The sequence below is a fragment of the Sylvia atricapilla genome, chromosome 13, assembly GCF_009819655.1.
Source record: "Sylvia atricapilla isolate bSylAtr1 chromosome 13, bSylAtr1.pri, whole genome shotgun sequence".
NCBI lineage: Eukaryota > Metazoa > Chordata > Aves > Passeriformes > Sylviidae > Sylvia > Sylvia atricapilla.
Window position 1 is genome coordinate 1,744,672 of NC_089152.1, and position 17,574 is coordinate 1,762,245.

The 17,574-nt window shown below is 49.7% G+C and overlaps 1 protein-coding gene across 1 annotated transcript in view; it reads right to left on the reverse strand.

Moving 5' to 3' along the window:
* Positions 1–1,737: 1,737 nt before the first annotated feature.
* The window catches only part of SMAD6 (SMAD family member 6), a 37,833-nt gene continuing 21,996 nt past the window's right edge, over positions 1,738–17,574 (reverse strand). Inside the window, 1 exon segment of the mRNA XM_066328187.1 lies at positions 1,738–2,312. Coding sequence (XP_066184284.1) covers positions 1,771–2,312 — 542 coding nt within the window. The 3' untranslated portion in view covers positions 1,738–1,770.

Sequence of the window (17,574 nt, forward strand, 5' to 3'; positions counted from 1 at the left end):
TTCCCTGCTCGGATCTCCCCCAGAACCCACCCAGGTTTCTGTGTTTCCCTGTGGGATGCAGCCCTCACCTTCCTCCATCCCTCAGTGCCCAAGGCCAGGTTAGAGGGGGCTTGGAGCAGCCTGGGACAGTGGAAAATGTGAAAAAAGATGGGACTTTTTTTGGATTTTTTTATTTTTCCTCCAACCCAAACCATTCCAGAATTCCACAATTCTGTGACTCCCCATCCTCACTCATGGCTGTGGCAGGAATGTCAGGTCCAGGTGCCAAAATGCACCAGGAAGGGCTTTTGAGGAGTAAATTTAGGCCCTATTTAACTCTTGGAGGTCTCACTGAATCTTTTGCTCTGCAAATATGAAGGTGACAAAAACATCCTCTGCAACCTTGGGAGGTTCCCAGTCACTGGGCTCCAGAGGCTGGGATTTTATGGAAATCAGAGGCACAGGGATTTGTAGCAAAACTCTAAGACTTGGCAGAGCTACTCCCTGGCAATAAATAACTTCCCTGACCAAGCAAAGCCCGTGTCCAACCTGCCCCTGCCAGGCCCAGCACAAGTCAGAGCAAAGGGGCTGATTTTATCCAGGATTTCCAGGGAGAGTAAATCAGCTGAGACAGGCACATCTGACCAGGACATTTTTTTTGGCTTCAGCAGCTCCTCAGAGTAAATATATTCTTCCCAAACACGCCTGAATCATTTATTGCCTGGATGACAGACTGGGAGATCTACAGGACAAAGCTGCTCACGACTCCTCTGAGGCACTGGAGACGTTCCTGAAATCCAGGCCATGCTCCAAAAGGAGGATCCACCCAACCATGAGTTGTCCAAAAGCTCCTTTTGTTTCTCAACCATCCAACAACACGTCTGGGACACGCAGGACTCACAGACAGCCCATGGGGTAAGGCTGAAAAATCCAAACTGGTCCTGCTGGGCAGCTCTGTGGCCGTGGGATATTCTGCTTTTCCCCAAAACCAACTGATGAGCAGTGATGAAGATTAATCTGCACAAACATGAATGTGCAGCCTCATCCTCACCGTGCTCCCATCGTGTATCAGAGAGGTCAGACAACTCTGAGTGAGGAGAGCTGCAGATCTTCCTCTCATCTCCTCCCAGTGCTCTCCAAAAGGCCTCACTCACCCTCCCCTTGGAGCCAGCTGCAGCCTTCCAACTCTTTTGTTGGTTTTCCAGGATCCTGGCTGAGATGGGAGACAGCAGCTGCCCCTGGAACCCTCCTGACTGCTGCCAGCTTCAGCTGGGGGGGGAAGAAAAAAGACAAATCCCCCCCCATAATGCGAATACTTTATTATCAATGAGTGACTGGTATTAGCTTTTTGTCTGGGTATTAATAATATTTCAAAAAAAACCATACATCAAAAATTAGGGCTTTCTCCTATTTTGCTGTATAATTTTCGGGTTCTTTTTTTTTTTTTTTTTTTTTTTTTTTGGTTGGTTTTTTTTTTTTAAAAAATCTGTATTGAAAGAATTATATAAGCCAAAGTGCATTTTCCGTTTTTTGTCCATATACACATTGCACCATACATAAATAATTACATTGTAAAAATGACTCCATAATTACAAGTATAATATATATTTTCATATAATATATAAAACTTTATATTAAATCTAGGTAGATGATATTTGGGATAGTCTGTGTCTTTTTTTTTTTTTTTTTCTGTAGTCTTTTTTTTTTTTTTTTTTGTCTTTTATTTTCTTTCTCTCTCTCTGTGTGTGTTTGTGTGTGTTTTGTTGCTGTCGCTTCGTCAGAAGCTGACCGTTATCGGTTGTTGCTGAGTAAAATCTCCAGCCAACAAGGACACGAGGTGATGAACTGTCTGGAATAACAAGGCCCCCAGCCTTTGGCGAAGCTGATGCGGACACTGTTGGGGTCGTAGGGCCCATCTGCATAATCCAGCTCGGCCGTGTGCTGCAGCAGGCAGGACTTCTCATAATCAAACACCTTGATGGAGTAACCGGGCATCACCTTGCGCACGATCAGAGTCCTGCAGTTGGGGATGTCCAGTGTGGGCGAGTTGACGAAGATGGGATGCTCGCTGCGGTTGTAGGCCCACACCCCGTCGGGTTCTTTGCTCAGTAAAATCCCGTAGCCGATTTTACTTCGAGTCCTTCTCACAGTCTCGCTCCTGTTGTCCAGGTTGAGCTGTCCGAGGCAGAAGCCGTTTCCTTGAGGTAGGTCGTAGAAGATACTGACAGACTGTTCGTACACTGTGTAGAGGCGGCCCACGCGCGTCCGGTGCTCCCAGTAAGCCACGTTGCACCAATGGCTCCTCTTCACGGCGTCGGGCGACGTGCTGGCGTCTGCGGGGACAGAGAGGGAGTCAGGAGTGCTGGGAGAACCTGGGAAACCACGGGGATGGAGGTTGGGAAAGCTCCTCCCACCCGTCAGCTCTGCTCGGTAAGAACTTGAACTTGTGCTCAACCCAACCCTTGTGTTCAACACAAACTTCATGTTTAACCCAACAATGGTGTTCAACCAAAAATTGTGTTCAACACAAACTTCATGTTTAACCCAACGATGGTGTTCAACCAAAAATTGTGTTCAACACAAACTTCATGTTTAACCCAACAATGGTGTTCAACCAAAAATTGTGTTCAACGCAAACTTCATGTTTAACCCAACGATGGTGCTCAACCAAAAAATTGTGTTCAACACAGACTTCATGTTTAACCCAACAATGGTGTTCAACCAAAAATTGTGTTCAATACAAACTTCATGTTTAACCCAACAATGGTGTTCAACCAAAAATTGTGTTCAACACAAACTTCATGTTTAACCCAACAATGGTGTTCAACCAAAAATTGTGTTCAATACAAACTTCATGTTTAACCCAATGATGGTGCTCAACCCAAAAATTGTGTTCAACACAAATGTCGTGTTCTTCCTAAAATCTGTGTTCAACCTAATGATGGTGTTCAACCCCAAACTTGGGTTCAACAAAAACTTCATGTTTAACCCAATGATGGTGTTCAACCCAAAACTTGTGTTCAACACAGACTTCATGTTCAACCCAAAGACAGTGTTCAACCCCAAACTTGTGTTCAACCCAAATTTCATGCTCTTCCCAAAACTAGTATCCAACCCAAAGATGTTCAACTCAAAGATGGTGCTCAGCCCAAAACTTGTGTTCAGCCTGTCATGTTCTTCCTAAAATCTGTGTTCAACCCAAAGATGGTGCTCAGTCCAAAAACCTGTGTTCAACGCAAATTTCACGCTCAATCCAAAACTTGTGTTCAAGCCAAAACTGGAATTTAACCCAAAGTCCATGCTCAACCTAAAACTTGTATTCAACATAAACTCCATGTTCAGCCCCCACTTGTATTTAACCCAAAGTTTGTGTTCACCTCAGAAGTTCTGTTTAACCCAAAATTTGTCCACAAAATGTATGCTCAAGCCAAAGCCCATCTTCAACCCAAAGCTTTTGCGTAACCCAAATCCTGTCTTCAGTTATGTCAAATGTCACCAAGACTAGTGGCTCCAGCCCAGGCTGGAGACCCCACAGGACGCCCACCATCTCCCATGAGCTCAGCGCACATCTCTCTCTCTCTCCAGTTTAATGTCCAACCCTGCATCCAGCAGCCGGACCCGCGTGTCCTCGGGATATTTGCATTCCTCCCCCTGGAGCCCGTGTGGACACTGTCCCGGTCTCTTGTCCCCAGGATCTGGTGGCTCCCCAGCACTGCTGTGCTCTGCAGCCCCACTTTCCAAGCCCAGTTTGTGCTGGGCTGACCCCAGGGGATGTCCAGGACGTGTCTGGATGAGTGACCCGCCGGGTGTCTCCTCTGTGTAATGTTCTCCGACAGCGACGCCGACGTTCCCACGGGGAACATGAAATCTGAGGAAGTGTTTCATGCCAAGGGGGAGTAGCTGCTATGAACTATACATGTCCTTCTAAAAACCCACTGGAACTCTCTCCAGACAATGAGAAACGTCTCTTCTTTCTAGGAATTACATTCAGGGGAGACGGGAGGGACGCGGGCTGCCAGAAATCTGTTTAATCTACGATGCCTCCAGAATTTATGATGTCTCCAGAAAGAAAAAGAAGGAAGCCCCAAAGAGGGCGAATTAACCACTTGCTGAACGTCATTCCTGCTCCTAGCACACCAGCAAAACGCCGTGGAGTTTCCAGCACGGAGCTCTGCTCTGCTGTGGCATTAAGCTCCCTGACAATCCCTCACGTGCCCGCGGCCTGCTGACCCCGGTGCCTCCGTGCCATCATGTCCCATTAACTCGCCCACGGGGTGATGCCATTATTTTGCTCCAGAGCCCCCATTGACACAGGGGATTTCAGGCACAGCTCTCCCAGCCCCGCTTCTTTTCAGGCTCAGATTACCCCGGCTCCCCTCCCCATTAACCAGCTTTGAATTAAGCGGCTTTTGTTGGAGTTTAACTGGAGTTGTAACTATACAAATTTAAGGGGAGGGCCCTGGGGGAGCGGGTGATGGGGCAGGCGGGGAGGCAGCAGGATGCCCTTTGCCGTGGGCAATGCTCATCAGCCTCAAGCAGCCCCTTCACCCACCACAGCTCACATTTTGGGGGACCACATCAGTCTGTTCCCCTTCACCCACCACAGCTCACATTTTGGGGGGGACCACATCAGTCTCTTCCCCTTTACCCACTACAAGTCACATTTTTGGGGGGATCATATCAGTCTGTTCCCCTTTACCCACCACGGCTCACATTTTTTGGGGATCATATCAGTTTGTTCCCCTTTACCCACCACAGCTCACATTTGGGGGGATCATATCAGTCTGTTCCCCTTTACCCACCACGGCTCACATATTTTGGGGGAATCATATCAATCTCTTCCACTTCACCCACCACAGGTCGCATTTTTGGGGACACCATCTCAGTCTATCCCTCCTGCCATCAAAAGGGACCAATTCCACTAAACCAGGGTGCTCAGAGACCCATCCATCTACCACAGCATCCAGTTTTCAGGGTCATTTTTCCCCTGGGACATCCTACAGATGCTCCCAATGCCTTTCCAAAGATCTCCCCCAAACACTGAGCTTTGCTGTTGTCCCACTCAAGTGATCTGGGGGCTACAGACCAGCTCAGGGCCTTTCATGTGCCGGGGCTGGAGGCTGGTAGCAATTACTGAGCTCTGCATCTGTTTAACCTCCCAACCTCCTCAAAGCCCCTCCATGCCCATTAGCTATGTTGGTTTTGTTATTACATTTTTGAGAAAACTACTGCTCAGCCTCTGCATTTCCCTTACAGATTAAGGATGGGATGACTTCAAACCTCCAGTGTCCCCCAGCAGCTCCATTAATCAGGGGAACAGGCAGCAATAAACATTTAAATAGGAGTTTCTCATGGTTTATTACAAATTAATGTACGAGGGGGGCAAGGGAAGCCAGAGGAAAACAGTGCCTATCCCGCAAAAATATTTTGCTGGAGGTGCCAACAGCCCTGGTCCCATCTCTGCTTTCCAGGAACTGGGAAATACCTAAGCAAAATCTTCCATGAAAACAGGAGAAGGCCTTTTCACATGCATCTGAAATAGCTTTATTAAAAGCACTTCCATGCAATTTACGGCAGGAACTTCACTCCATCCATCCATGAATGCATCCCCCTGCCAAGGTGTTCCTCATCTCTGTCATCCCACAGCTCCTGCCTGGCACTGCCAGCTCACAGCACCTCTGGAGATGTCCTGTCCTCCTTCAAACAGGCGAGGGGACCTGAGTTTTAGCTGCACCTCAAGAAGTGAGAAGTTTCCTTTCAACCCGCTTTTTCTGGCCAGGGGAGAGGAAAGTCTTTAAAATCCAAAAGAAAGCAACCCACAGGGAAACAACCCTTTGGAAGGGGACAGTTCAAGGCTCCTCTGAGCAGCCCCTGCCTGCAGGAAGCTGTCCCAAGGTCCCTCTCCCAGCGCTCCCCGTGCCACGGTGGGTTCCTCTCCCTCCTTTTATCTCCCGGTGCACTCAACCAATTCCTGCAAAGATGAACTCATCCCGCAGCCCTGACATAAAACAAGCACTTCAGCAAGCCCCCAAATCAGGGGGGCCTGCGCTGTGTCTCATCCCCTGCCAAGGATTAGTTTCGCCTCCAGCTATTAGCCACTACCACTCTGCAGAGAGCAGGGGCGGCCGCCACACCACCACCTCCTCCTCTGCCTTTTAAATAAATATTCCACTTTTCCCTCCTCTTTTTTTTTTTTTTTAAATTTTTTTTTTCCGCTCTGCCCTTTATGCACAGACAAGAAAATCCACTTTTTGTTCTGTTTTTTTTCCCCTCCTCACCCACTGCCTTGTGCTGGAACAGAGGCGGGCTTGTCAGCGTTCTTTTTGAAGAAAGGAAAATATTTGAGTCCCGCAGTGGTACAGGACGGGTTTTTTAACAACTATCATTGTAAGGCAGCTACAACTTGTAGCAGCTCCAGAGGGGCTGGCGTCAGGGCTATCTCCTCCATCAAAGCCACCTTCAGCCATCAGATGGAGGGGCTGAAACTCTGCCTTGTGTTTACTCCTTCCCTCTGCATTGCTGCTTCCTCCTCGGCAGCGATGCCTCCGAGCACATCCCGGAGTGAATTCCAACAATTCACAGCGTCACAATTACAGATAAAGGAGCAAGAGAGGAGAATCCAACCCAGAATTTAAAGAGGAAAAGGCTCCTGGCATGGCTGAGGCAAAAGGAATCTGGGGCTGGGAATAAATGCAGAGAGCAAACACTGTAAATCCACTCTGGGTTAAGCAGTGCTGCTGCTGCTGCTCCCTGCAGAGTGTGGAGGTAAAGAAAATAACTTGAGGTTTGAGACTATTTGTGATTTGACAGCGTTTTATGCCAGTGAAGTTCAAAGGAGTGCTTTAAAAGAGAAAAGAAAGATGCTTTTTTTCCAAAACAAAATGCTGCAGAGTCCCACTGCTTGATGTTGCACTTAAAAGCAGGATGGAAAACATGGGCAGATCACGAAACACATGAAATAAAACGGCTCTGATTCACTCTTTGGCCTCTCCAAAGCCACCAAACCTCCTCTCAGCAGGTCAAATGGCCCCTTCAGTACATGGCTGCGAGGAAGAGCTTCTCAAAACACGTCTAAGAGGTGCCCATGGGGAAGACCATAGACATGAAAAATAAATCACTGCACTCTCCAGATGTGACAGGGACTTGATGCACATCTGGGCAACCTGGAAATGAAGGAGGATATTCAAAAGTGCCCCCACCACAGAGCCCACTCCCCATTTCCATGTCCTTCCCTCCTGTACTCACACTCCACTCAGTTACATCCTCCCTGAACGTCTTTCCATTCAGTTTTATTCCACTTTTGGCCCATTAGACCCATGCTCAGTCGTTTTCCTCCCCTCTGCCACAGCACAGATCTGTATTTACACTGCCCAGCACGCAGGAGCAGGGAAGCTGGAAGTTTCCAGCCATACACAGGTCACTGTGAACAAGCTCCTGATAAAAAGCCCAGCACAAAGAACACACACATTTCCCCCAAAATCTATTAACAGGTCACTGGGGAGCCATCAGTTAAAATAATCCTCCGTTAATACCCCTGGAAACAAGCACCAGGGGGTAAGGAAGGGGTTAAAACTTTCCACAGCAGAAATGGAATTTTTATGGCCTTAAAAAAAAAAAAAAAAAATTAATTGTCAATCTGCCCCAGCAAAGCTCACAACCATTTTCTTTAAACCAATACACTTTAAATATCTCTGCCTTACAAGTTTCAGCTGGAATGCATCACGGTGCCCCCCAGAGCCCCCCTGCCAGCAGCACCGACCCCAGCACGGCCCCTTGGGCTGGGCAGAGAGCTGTCCCCAGCACGGGGGGCCCCTCTGGGGACACAAACCAGGCACCTTCTGGGAGCTGGGTGGGCTCTGAGGGCACCTCGGAGGGGTTGGTGACCCTTGTCTGGGTGCCACCAGGGACTGCCCCAGCGCTGGCCCCAGCAGGGAACACACACAGGAGGCTGGGCAGGGGCTTTCCTCCATGTGAAAATCCCGCTGAGGACTGGAGACCTCAGTCCCCTTCCCTGACTCCTCCTTGGGGTCTCCAGGGAAGCGGGAAGCTGCTGTTACGGCAGGACAATGGGGAAAAGGCAGGTGGGTGCAAGCAGCAGGATGGGCAGCCCTGGTTTTCCTCCTGGACGTTCACCTTAAAGCCCAGCATCAGCAGAGGATCCTTTAATGTCCCAGCTTTCACCGAGAAAAGCTTCTCCCTGGATCACAGAGGCCCTGGAAGTGGTCACCAATGGCAGGGACAGCCACAGGGACAGCCAGCTGGACCCTCCTGAGGCTGCACAGCATCCAACTCTCTCCCAGATTTCTGGTTTACTCCACTCAATGTAAGGACTCAGCCCAGCTCCTACCTCAACTATAACAGAAGAATGTGATTTTACGTCGTCATTAATCATAAGGTCCCAACTCCTCCACCCTCACCAGGCACATTCCTCGTGTTGGACAGCCACGGACACCAGTGATCCCAAATCACATTCATCCCAAATTATATTTATCCCATAAAAACCATGGAAAGAGAGCTGAGAAGAGCCCTCCCTACCACCTCATCCAGCATCCTCCTCTCCCAGCCTTTCCCTCGGAGCAGAGCTCTGCTGCTCCTCTGCCAAGCAGATTTAATTTGTTAACCCAGGAGATGATTAACTCCGAAGAACACTTGCGCTGGGTTAATTAATTAAATTAGTTCAAAAAAAAAGGGGCTGACGAGCACCAGAGCTGGTGCAAGAGGTGTGTGGAGAGGCCTGGGGGGAAAGGGGGACATTTCCATGGCAGCCCAAGAAACAAAAGCAACACAGGACAAGGAGCCAATGCCAAGAATGAGGATGAAAACAATTTTCTCTGCATAAAAGAAACCACTCTGCAAAATCATCAGCTCATGCTAATTTTTTTTTTTTTTTTTTCATATCCTTCAAAGCAAAACACATGCCATGTCTAGTTCTGCCCGGAAATTTGGAAGTCATCATCAGTTAGCTTATTTTCAAGCTAAACTCAAGGAGTTTGCTTCTAATGGACCTTCCCTGGCTATTAAATCCACAATCCAGAACATGAATTTAAAGTATTTTAGCATTTTCCCTCCCAGCTCCCCTGTTTTAGCAAGGACTTTTCAGCCAAGGGTGAAAAATGGAAAAACCCAACTCGGGTATTTTTCACTGACAGTTTTATGCGTTCCTTCTAAAGTTTTCAGAGGTTTTAGGTGATGTTTTCAAAACTGTTTTTTGTTTTTTTTTTTTTTTTTTTTTTTTTTGAGTCTCTATTAACCTCGGAGAGCTTTCAGGCCCATCCCTGGCTTTTCCAGCCCCTGGGCCTTTGCAGGTACCTGCGTTACACCTGGCACGTCCGAGGGAACACAACAATGTCAATAGAGCTTCAAAAGGAGCCCCGACCGTCACCGCCCACCTTGGCTGCCACTTCTGAGAGCACCAGACCTGTCATCAACCACAGCCCGCCTTGCCTGGGACTCCTTCCCTCTTGGAAACCAGCCCTGGAGAAACCCAAACCCGGCAAAATCCTGGCGTGGTGCTTGGCATCTCCGTGAGCATCCGTCCCTGTGCCCCAACCCGCTGGAAAACGAGCTGGTGAAAAAGCACGGAGGAAAGGTTGGGCAAGGGAAGGTCCCTCCACTGTTTGATTTTTCTGAAGGTTCAGGAGGTTGGGTGGGAATCTTCAGATTGTTTTTTTTAGTTCTGCCTGCTCCTGGCAAGGCAGCAGCTCCAGAGAATCCAGGGAGAAGGTTCTCCCTTCACTTGGGTTCGTTCCCAAGTGCCCTCTGCAGCAGGATGAGGGAAGCTGGGACAAAACAGGGGAGAAAAAAAACCCCTTTTTTTCACGCTTTTACACCGAGAACTCACACATTTTCAGGTCCTCCACACAACCACGTGTGCAATCCTATTTTGTTCCCCCAGAGCCTGAAAAACGCTGAGAAATCCGGGAGAAATCACCCCATCAATCAGAGGATGGCAGCATTCCCTTCCAGCCACAACTGGGACGTCCAAGGCTCCTTTCCCCACACCACCACTCATCCATCCGGGGGCTGCAATCCCAGCCACACCAACCACATCCCAGCGGGATGGGCACGGATTGGGACGGCCCAATGGGATCTCCTGGGCTCTCATGCACCTTTGGGAGCCGTTCTGGCTTGGCACAGCAGCTCGGGGTGCTGTCAGATTCCCCTGGGGGAGCGGCCGGAGCATCCCGCGGCTGGGGCCCGGCCTCTGGGAAATGGGATAAATATAAATAATCATAGTTTTCGCTCCCAGAGAAGTTTCGGCTGAGAGCTTCAAAGGCTTTTAAAAGCAGAAACTAATTAGTAGGTCCCTCAGAAGAGAAACAGGAATAACACCCCTTTCCCTTCCCGCCTCCATCGCGCCGCTCGGGGAGAGCACGTTGGGGCTGGAGCAGAGCCTGGGAATCTCCTCAGTGGAGAGCCTTTGGCTGCACCAAACCAATCCCAGCACTCACCCTGAATCATTAATGTTGGAAAAGACCCCCCCAAGGAAGGGGTTTCTCCCAGGCCGGAGCTGTTTTGGAAGCCAGAGGCTGTTGGTGAGGATGGAAAATGAAGAAGCTGCGGAGATGCTGCTGGAGAATCCTCATTTTGCACACTTCTTAAGAACATCAGGGTGTCCCCAGCAGCAGCAGGACCCAGCAGTCAGTTTTATATCCAGCTGTTGGATAATCCATGGGCACTGAGCTCCTCCTGTCCTGCAAAGGCCAGGCAGCCCATCACCACCTCCTGGAGCAGCCCAACCCCAAATGACAGCTCAGCTCCCCCAGGAACAACCCAAATTTGCCATTTCCAGAGGGAAATGCTCAGCTTCCCCTTCATGAGGCCTCCTTCAGATTCCCAGCTGATCACAGAAAATCCACTTCCCAAAACACCAGAAAAATGGGAGCTTTGGGCTGGGGAGCTCAGACAGGACACGGGACCCTGGGCAGGCTGTGGCTGCAGCAGCTTTCTCATTTCCTAACCAGAAATGAGTGGAGCTGCCTCCCTGGGAGGAAAACCAAAGCAGTACCGAAGAAAACACCACCATGAGATGTATTTTGAGAGCCTGCACTGTGCTCCAGCCCCAGCCATTCCCCCCTTTGGAGCAAGATCCTCTCCCTGCTCTCACACCTCCATGGGATTTACTCCTGAGAATGAGCTAATGGCTTCCAGAGGTGACTTGAGGAGCAGCAAATGGGCTGAAAAACCCCAAGGCCACCCTGATTTCTCAGCAGCCACAGTGGCACCTTCAAGGGCAGACCTCTGTCAGCTCCATGCCAACACCACTGTGAGCATCAAGGACTGAGAAAGCTTTAGGAAACCATCCCTGACCTGGAAAACAACCTGTGACAGAAGAGGCTCCCTGAGGGGGCCACAAGAAGCAGCCCAACAAATATTTTTCTCCATAAAACCTGGGCATGAGCTGCTTTGCTCCTCCTTGGCTGGCTGGGTGTGGAGTCCAGTGCTGGGCAGACACGAGAGCTCAGCTTGGGAACTCTGCCTTTCAACCCAACCCTGTGCCAGAGGGTTCATCCCAGACCCCAGACCGGCTGTGGGTCTTCTGTTCCAACCCAACCCTCACTCCAAAATGGCTCCAGCTGAAGCCTCCCCCTCATCTGATAATTCTTCCTCAATAATCCCAAAAAAAAAGGCGCTTTTCTCCAGCACGGTGTCGGTGCCCTCACATATATGGGAAGCAGACAGGGGCTGAGAGCGGAATGGGAATTCAGGCTTTGTTCTCCCTGGCCAGAACCCAAGATCCTGCTCCTGATAAAGCTCTCCAGAGCCTCTCTGTCTGCTCAGGCACCTCGAGACGGGAGCCAGGGCTGCGGGGCTGCCCCCGCGTGTCACAACGCCCACGGCTCCTGCAAGTCCTCGCTCGTGGCAGATTTGCAGGAGTTTTACAGGGAATTAAAGGATTTGGGGTGCCAACGTGGCCTCTGCAAGGAAACAAATCCCTCCTGTGTGCTGCCAACCTGGTCACGCTGAGAGGCTCAGCCTCTGCGGGGAGATCTCGCTGCCGGATGAGAGGGATTGGGAGAGTCGGGATGGGATCGGGGTGAGCAGCCCTGGGAAGGGCCTGGTGCAGGAATCCCACCAGGGAGAGGTGGAAAGGAGCACAGGGATGGCTCCTGCCCTCCTCCAACGTGCCCAGGGCTGCGTGGGCACCCACACACGGCAGGTTTTCCCATAGCTGCTCCGTGTGTTGGTGTGTAAACACCTCAGCCCTGGCTGCCAGCAGGCAGCTCCCTCCACTCCCAACTGCTCGTGGCCAGAATCCACGGGCTCCGAGTCCCACTTCAAGCAAAGACTAAACAATGACTTCAGCAATTCGGGATTTAAGCCCCAGGGTTGGTCCCCTCACACCCACGGTGGGAGCAGTGAGGATGCTGTGCTGGCATCTCCTGCAAAGCTGCAGCACAACAGCCCTCGTGCCATTTGTGTGCCATGGAGAAGAAAATCTGCTCATTTTCTTCTGGAAAATCAGCAGATCAGCAGCTCAGAGCAGTGGATGCACAGAGCACCCACTTCTGCTAACCTGGGACAAGATCATCCCTGAAGATCAAAGATCTCTCCTTAGAATTGTTCCAGCTGTAACTCTAAAACCATTGAGCCCAGCTGTCACTTTTTCATACTCCCTGGAATGGTGCTGTAAAACCTATTCAAGTGCAAGATAAAATTGGTGTGGAAGCAGAGGTGGGGGGTGAAAAATCGATGTATTTGCATAAAACCCACCACATTGAAGAGCACCACTGCAGCCCAGAGAGGCAGCAACGTCCCCATCTGTCAGTGTCCTCTCCCAGGTGACCAAATTCCTCACTCTGAACTTGCCCATGGAGGTGACTCACACCAATTACCCTTCCTGGCCAAGAAGGACTTGTTTTCATTTCCACAAACCACAGTTTCTTTAAAAAAAAAAAAAAAAAAAAAAAAAAAAAAAAAAAAAGAGGAAGGGGGGAAATAGGAAAATGCCAAAATACACAGAGAACTCCATGGAATACATCCTGTCCTGCTGCACTAATACGAATCCCAGACAAGTTTGGGATATTCGAGGAGAAAAGGATTCAGGAGTTATCACAGAATGGTTGGGGTTGGAAGGGAACTTTAAGCTCATCCCATTCCAACCTCTGCCATGGGCAGGGACATCTCCCACTGTCCCAGGCTGCTCCAAACCCTGTCCAACCTGGCCTGGGACACTGCCAGGGATCCAGGAGCAGCCACAGCTTCTCTGGGAAATCTGTGCCAGGGCCTCCCCACCCTCACAGGGAAGAATTTCTCCCCAGGATCCCATCTATCCCTGCCCTGTGGCAGTGGGAAGCCATTCCCTGTGTCCTGCCCCCTCCATGCTGTGAGTTACAGCATGTGAAATTTTGGCTTAAAAAACTCTCCCACCACCTTTCTAGGACAAGCTCTTATCTTTCTTGGGAGCTGAATTTTCAAGCTAAAAAAAAAAAAAATAAATACCCTTTTCAGGATTGGTCTGTGCAGGGTTTGTGGCTGCAACTCCTCCACGAGCTGTTTTGGGGCTGAAAGCAAAAGCTGAGCTCAGGAACTGCAAAAGAAGCAGCTAAAAAAAACCAAAAATGACCTTCCCATGGAGAGGAAAAGGGGAAGGAGAGGAAGGGGAGCAGGTCGGGCTCTTTGTACATCAAGGCCAGGGAGATTAAGGGAGCACGTGAAGGCATCCTCAGGGATAATGAGTTCAACACTGCACTCCCTCCACTCAGCTCTGGAGGAGAAATATCAGATTCCTCCCCTCCCTCCAGGGAAATCCCTTCTGAAAAATAAAAGTCAGGAATTCTGGGGGAAACACCAGGCATTACACATTAAAAAGGCCACTTGTCACCAGCCTAAACCATTTTTTTTTTCCTCGTTCCATATATATCACACATAGAAAGAATCCACATGGATGCAGAGAATCCCCCTGCAAAAAAAAAAAAAAACAACAAAAAAACCAAAAAAAACCCAAAAAAACAAACAAACAAAAAAACCCCTGAAGAATAACTGGTTGTAAAAAAAGCAGGGCCGGATACTTTTCCAGAAATACATTCACAAAGCTCCAATGAGCAACACAAATTCTCACTTTGGGTAATTTTTTTGCCCATTTTTGCAGCATTTCACACTGTTTCTGATGGGGCTGTGGATGATGTGGAAGTCTCATGGTCCAAGGTCTTACATGGTACAAACAGGTATTGGTGTTATAAATATTCGTGTTATAAAAACTCCCTCAAAGTTCTGCACTCGAATCTTGCAATTGTTAAAAATAGGAAAGAAACTGCACAGTTCACATATTTTATAAAGCCGGGTTAAATCAACATCTGCAAAAAATATCCCCGTTAAACGAAATAGCAGGATTTCATTAAGTAAATTGCAAGTTGGCAAAAATTCTGAAAGAAAGGGAAAAAGCCACAGCCAGCCCTGTAATTTAAACCTTATTTTAACTGTGACAGCATGGCTGTGAGAGGCTGCATTTCCAAAGGAAAAAAAATAAAATAAAGGTTAAAAAAAGTACCTGTTCCCCCTGTACCTCACCTCAGTGTCTGCAGTCGTTGCCCAAACGAGTTTTTGCACAAGGAGATGAAGAGGGAGCAGGAGGACACGCTCCCATCTCTGCATCCTCTGTGTCAGGGCTAAAATTCAGGAGTCTCCAGCACAGCAGCACCTGGATGCTGGTGGGAATGGGTGAGGGTGTCCAGGGACACCCCAGTGAGGCTGCAGCCCCTTTTCCCTGGAAGCTGAGCGGCTGAAATCCGGGATGAGGCGGCTGTGGAGCTGAGAACCAGCTCAGTCTGGGTGACAATTCCTCACCTGGTGTGTTTTAGCCACATCCTGCTCCCCAGCACCCACCCCATCCCCTCTGTGGGTGCCCCAGGAGTGGCAGGAATTGGCCTCCTGTATCCCAAAGGAATCCCTGGAGGCACAGGGATGTGCAGTGCTCACCCTGGGCAGCTCCTGTGGCCTCTCCTCTGTTTTAGGGTGGTCGTGGCTCAGTTTTCCCAAACGAAGGGTGCAGCTTTTGGGGCAAAGCTCCAGCCCTGGGGCAGGGCAGGGAGTTTCCAGCTGGTTTTCCCAACCTGCTGAGAGCTTTCCCTGCCTGGGGTGACTCAGGCAGGCTGGGCTGGGCTGCGTGGGGAAGCTGAGCTCTTCCCACAGCCCTGGCCAAGGGCCCTGCAGGAGCCATCCCTGCAGGAGCAGGGACAGGGACAGGACACCCCGAGGGCAGCATTCTGGGGCCACCTCCTGCACGGCAACACTCAGCACTCAAGGTCCAGATTTGAGCTCCAGAAACTCCCGATTTCCCACCCAGGGAATCACCTGGAAGCAGCAGTGAGGGATCAGTAAAACACCCCCCTCATCTGGCACACACACTGCAGCTGTTTGCTGGGAGAAGAATTGCAAAACCTCAAAACAAAACGTGAAAAAGAGAAAAGAGCAGCTCCGATCTGCGAACTCGGGAGCTGAAGAGGAGCCCTCTGACAAAAAAAAAAAAAAAAAAAAAAAAAAAAAAAAAAAAAAAAAAAAAAAGCCAATTATTTGCTTACAAGGTTTTGGCTCCGCTGTTTTTCCTGGCACTTAGGCCACAGGAGTTATTTTGAAGGGCTGTTTGCTCCAGGAGGAGCCGAGCAAACAGCAATCCCATTTCCTCTCGGATCTAAACATCCGTTTGCCGTGCGAGCAGGAGGGGAAAAAAAAAAAACCCAACCCAAGCCTGAGTGCCTCAGGAAGCACAAGGAAAGGAGAGGTGGGTGCTGGTGAGGAGGGGAGCACAGCACCCACCCTGGCCACCCAAGGGTGGCCCCATTCCCTGCTGGCCTGAAATGAGAGGGAATGGTCACCCAAAGGGGCTGGGATGCTCTCCTTGGAGCAAACCAAGCCAAGGAGAAGTGGCTGGAGCCTCCCACCTTCCTCAACACACCCACGGGGGTTTGGATCTGATCATCCCCACGGCTCCCTTCCCACCCAAACCAGGGATTGCACTCCTACAGCGGGATGGAGCTCCTTCCCACCAGGGGGAGAATTCCAGGCAGTTTCCCAGCCTGGTGCTGGATGAAACAAGAAATAAAAGGTGCACGGGGCTCCTGGCAGCTCCCTGGAGCCCTGAGAAAGGACATTTGGGAGCAGAAGAAAGGTGGCTGTGCCGGGGGAAGAGCAAGGCAAAGGAGGATGTGGAGCTGCTGGAGCAATTCCAGAGGAGCCATGGAGATGCTCCAAGGGTGGAGCCCCTCTGGAGCCGGGCTGGGAGAGCTGGGAATGTTCACCTGGAGAAGGGACGGCTCCAGGGAATCCTCAGAGCTCCTTCCAGGGGCTCCAGGAGAGCTGCAGAGGGACAAGGGATGGAGGGACAGGACACAGGGAATGGATTCCCACTTCCAGAGGGCAGGGCTGGCTGGGATATTGGGGAGGAATCCTCCCAGCTACGCTTTCCACCCTTCAGTGAGCAAAGGGCCAGCTCACCAGAGTGTTCCTAAATTTCCTGGCTTTTGAGGATACAAGCCAGGTCATTAACATTATTTATAAGTTCCTGTGTATGAGTTTCCATTTGTTTGCCTGCTTAAAACCAGTTAGGTGGAAAAAAAAAATTTAAAAAAAAAGAAAAGAAGCAATTCCTGGAGGTCAGACAGTTAAAAATCCCCTCGTGTGTCCATGGTCTGATGGACCCAAAGGATCAGCAGCTCCTTTAGAGGCATAACCGTTTCCTTAAATGTTTATTGTGTAAATATTTAAGCTGCTTTATAAAACTTTTTACAATGTACTTAGGAAGCATAAATCTGCCCCCAGCACAGGCCCCGCTCAGGGAACACAAACAGGGACATTTCCAATGCCAATGCTGCACACCCCAAAGGGGCCCTGAGGTCACAATCCCAGGGAAATCATTCCTGAGCTGATCCCTTCAGCTCACCCCAAAAAGGGGTTCTGTGCCTGGGGTAAACAATCACCCATTGAGGGTGGGTGGTGGTGGCCATGGGCTTTTTTCCTCTTCAAAGAGCTGCTCTTACGCTCAAAAAAATCCTGTAATTCCAAAACAATCCGCTCGTGCTCGTCCGATTTAAGAATGAAATGGGTTTTTTGTGGGTTTTTTTTTTCCCTGTGGAAGGTTTGAAGTCGAGCCCAGCTCATCAGAACCCACTCCTGCAACCCTCCACCAGTTCAGACTGCAACCAAACCAGTGCCACCCACCCAGCCCAGCCCCTCTCGTGGTGATTTTTTGGGGGAGATCACCTTCCCAGAGGTGAATATTCCCTCCAACTGGGAAAACCCCACCCTGTGCTGACTGACACATCTGTATCCAGGCTGGTTTCCATAGGGAAACGATGCACATTTATGGGATTTCCCTGGACACTGCACTCCCCAGCTCCCATTCTTCAAATAAACCAGACCATATTTAACATAGGCAATAACATGTTTAGGATTTTTTGCCCCCAAAAAACAGCCTCTCTACAGCAATTTAGGTACTTTTGGGGCAACAACAACAAACAGAATCAGGGAACTGGAAGTTTATTCCCTTTGCAAAGCACAGCTTGCTGTTGTATATGATGAAGTACGTAGAAAGCCTGGAAAAAAAAAACTTGGATGGGAGTTCAAACGCTGATGTTTTAAAGATGAAAGCATGTTCTT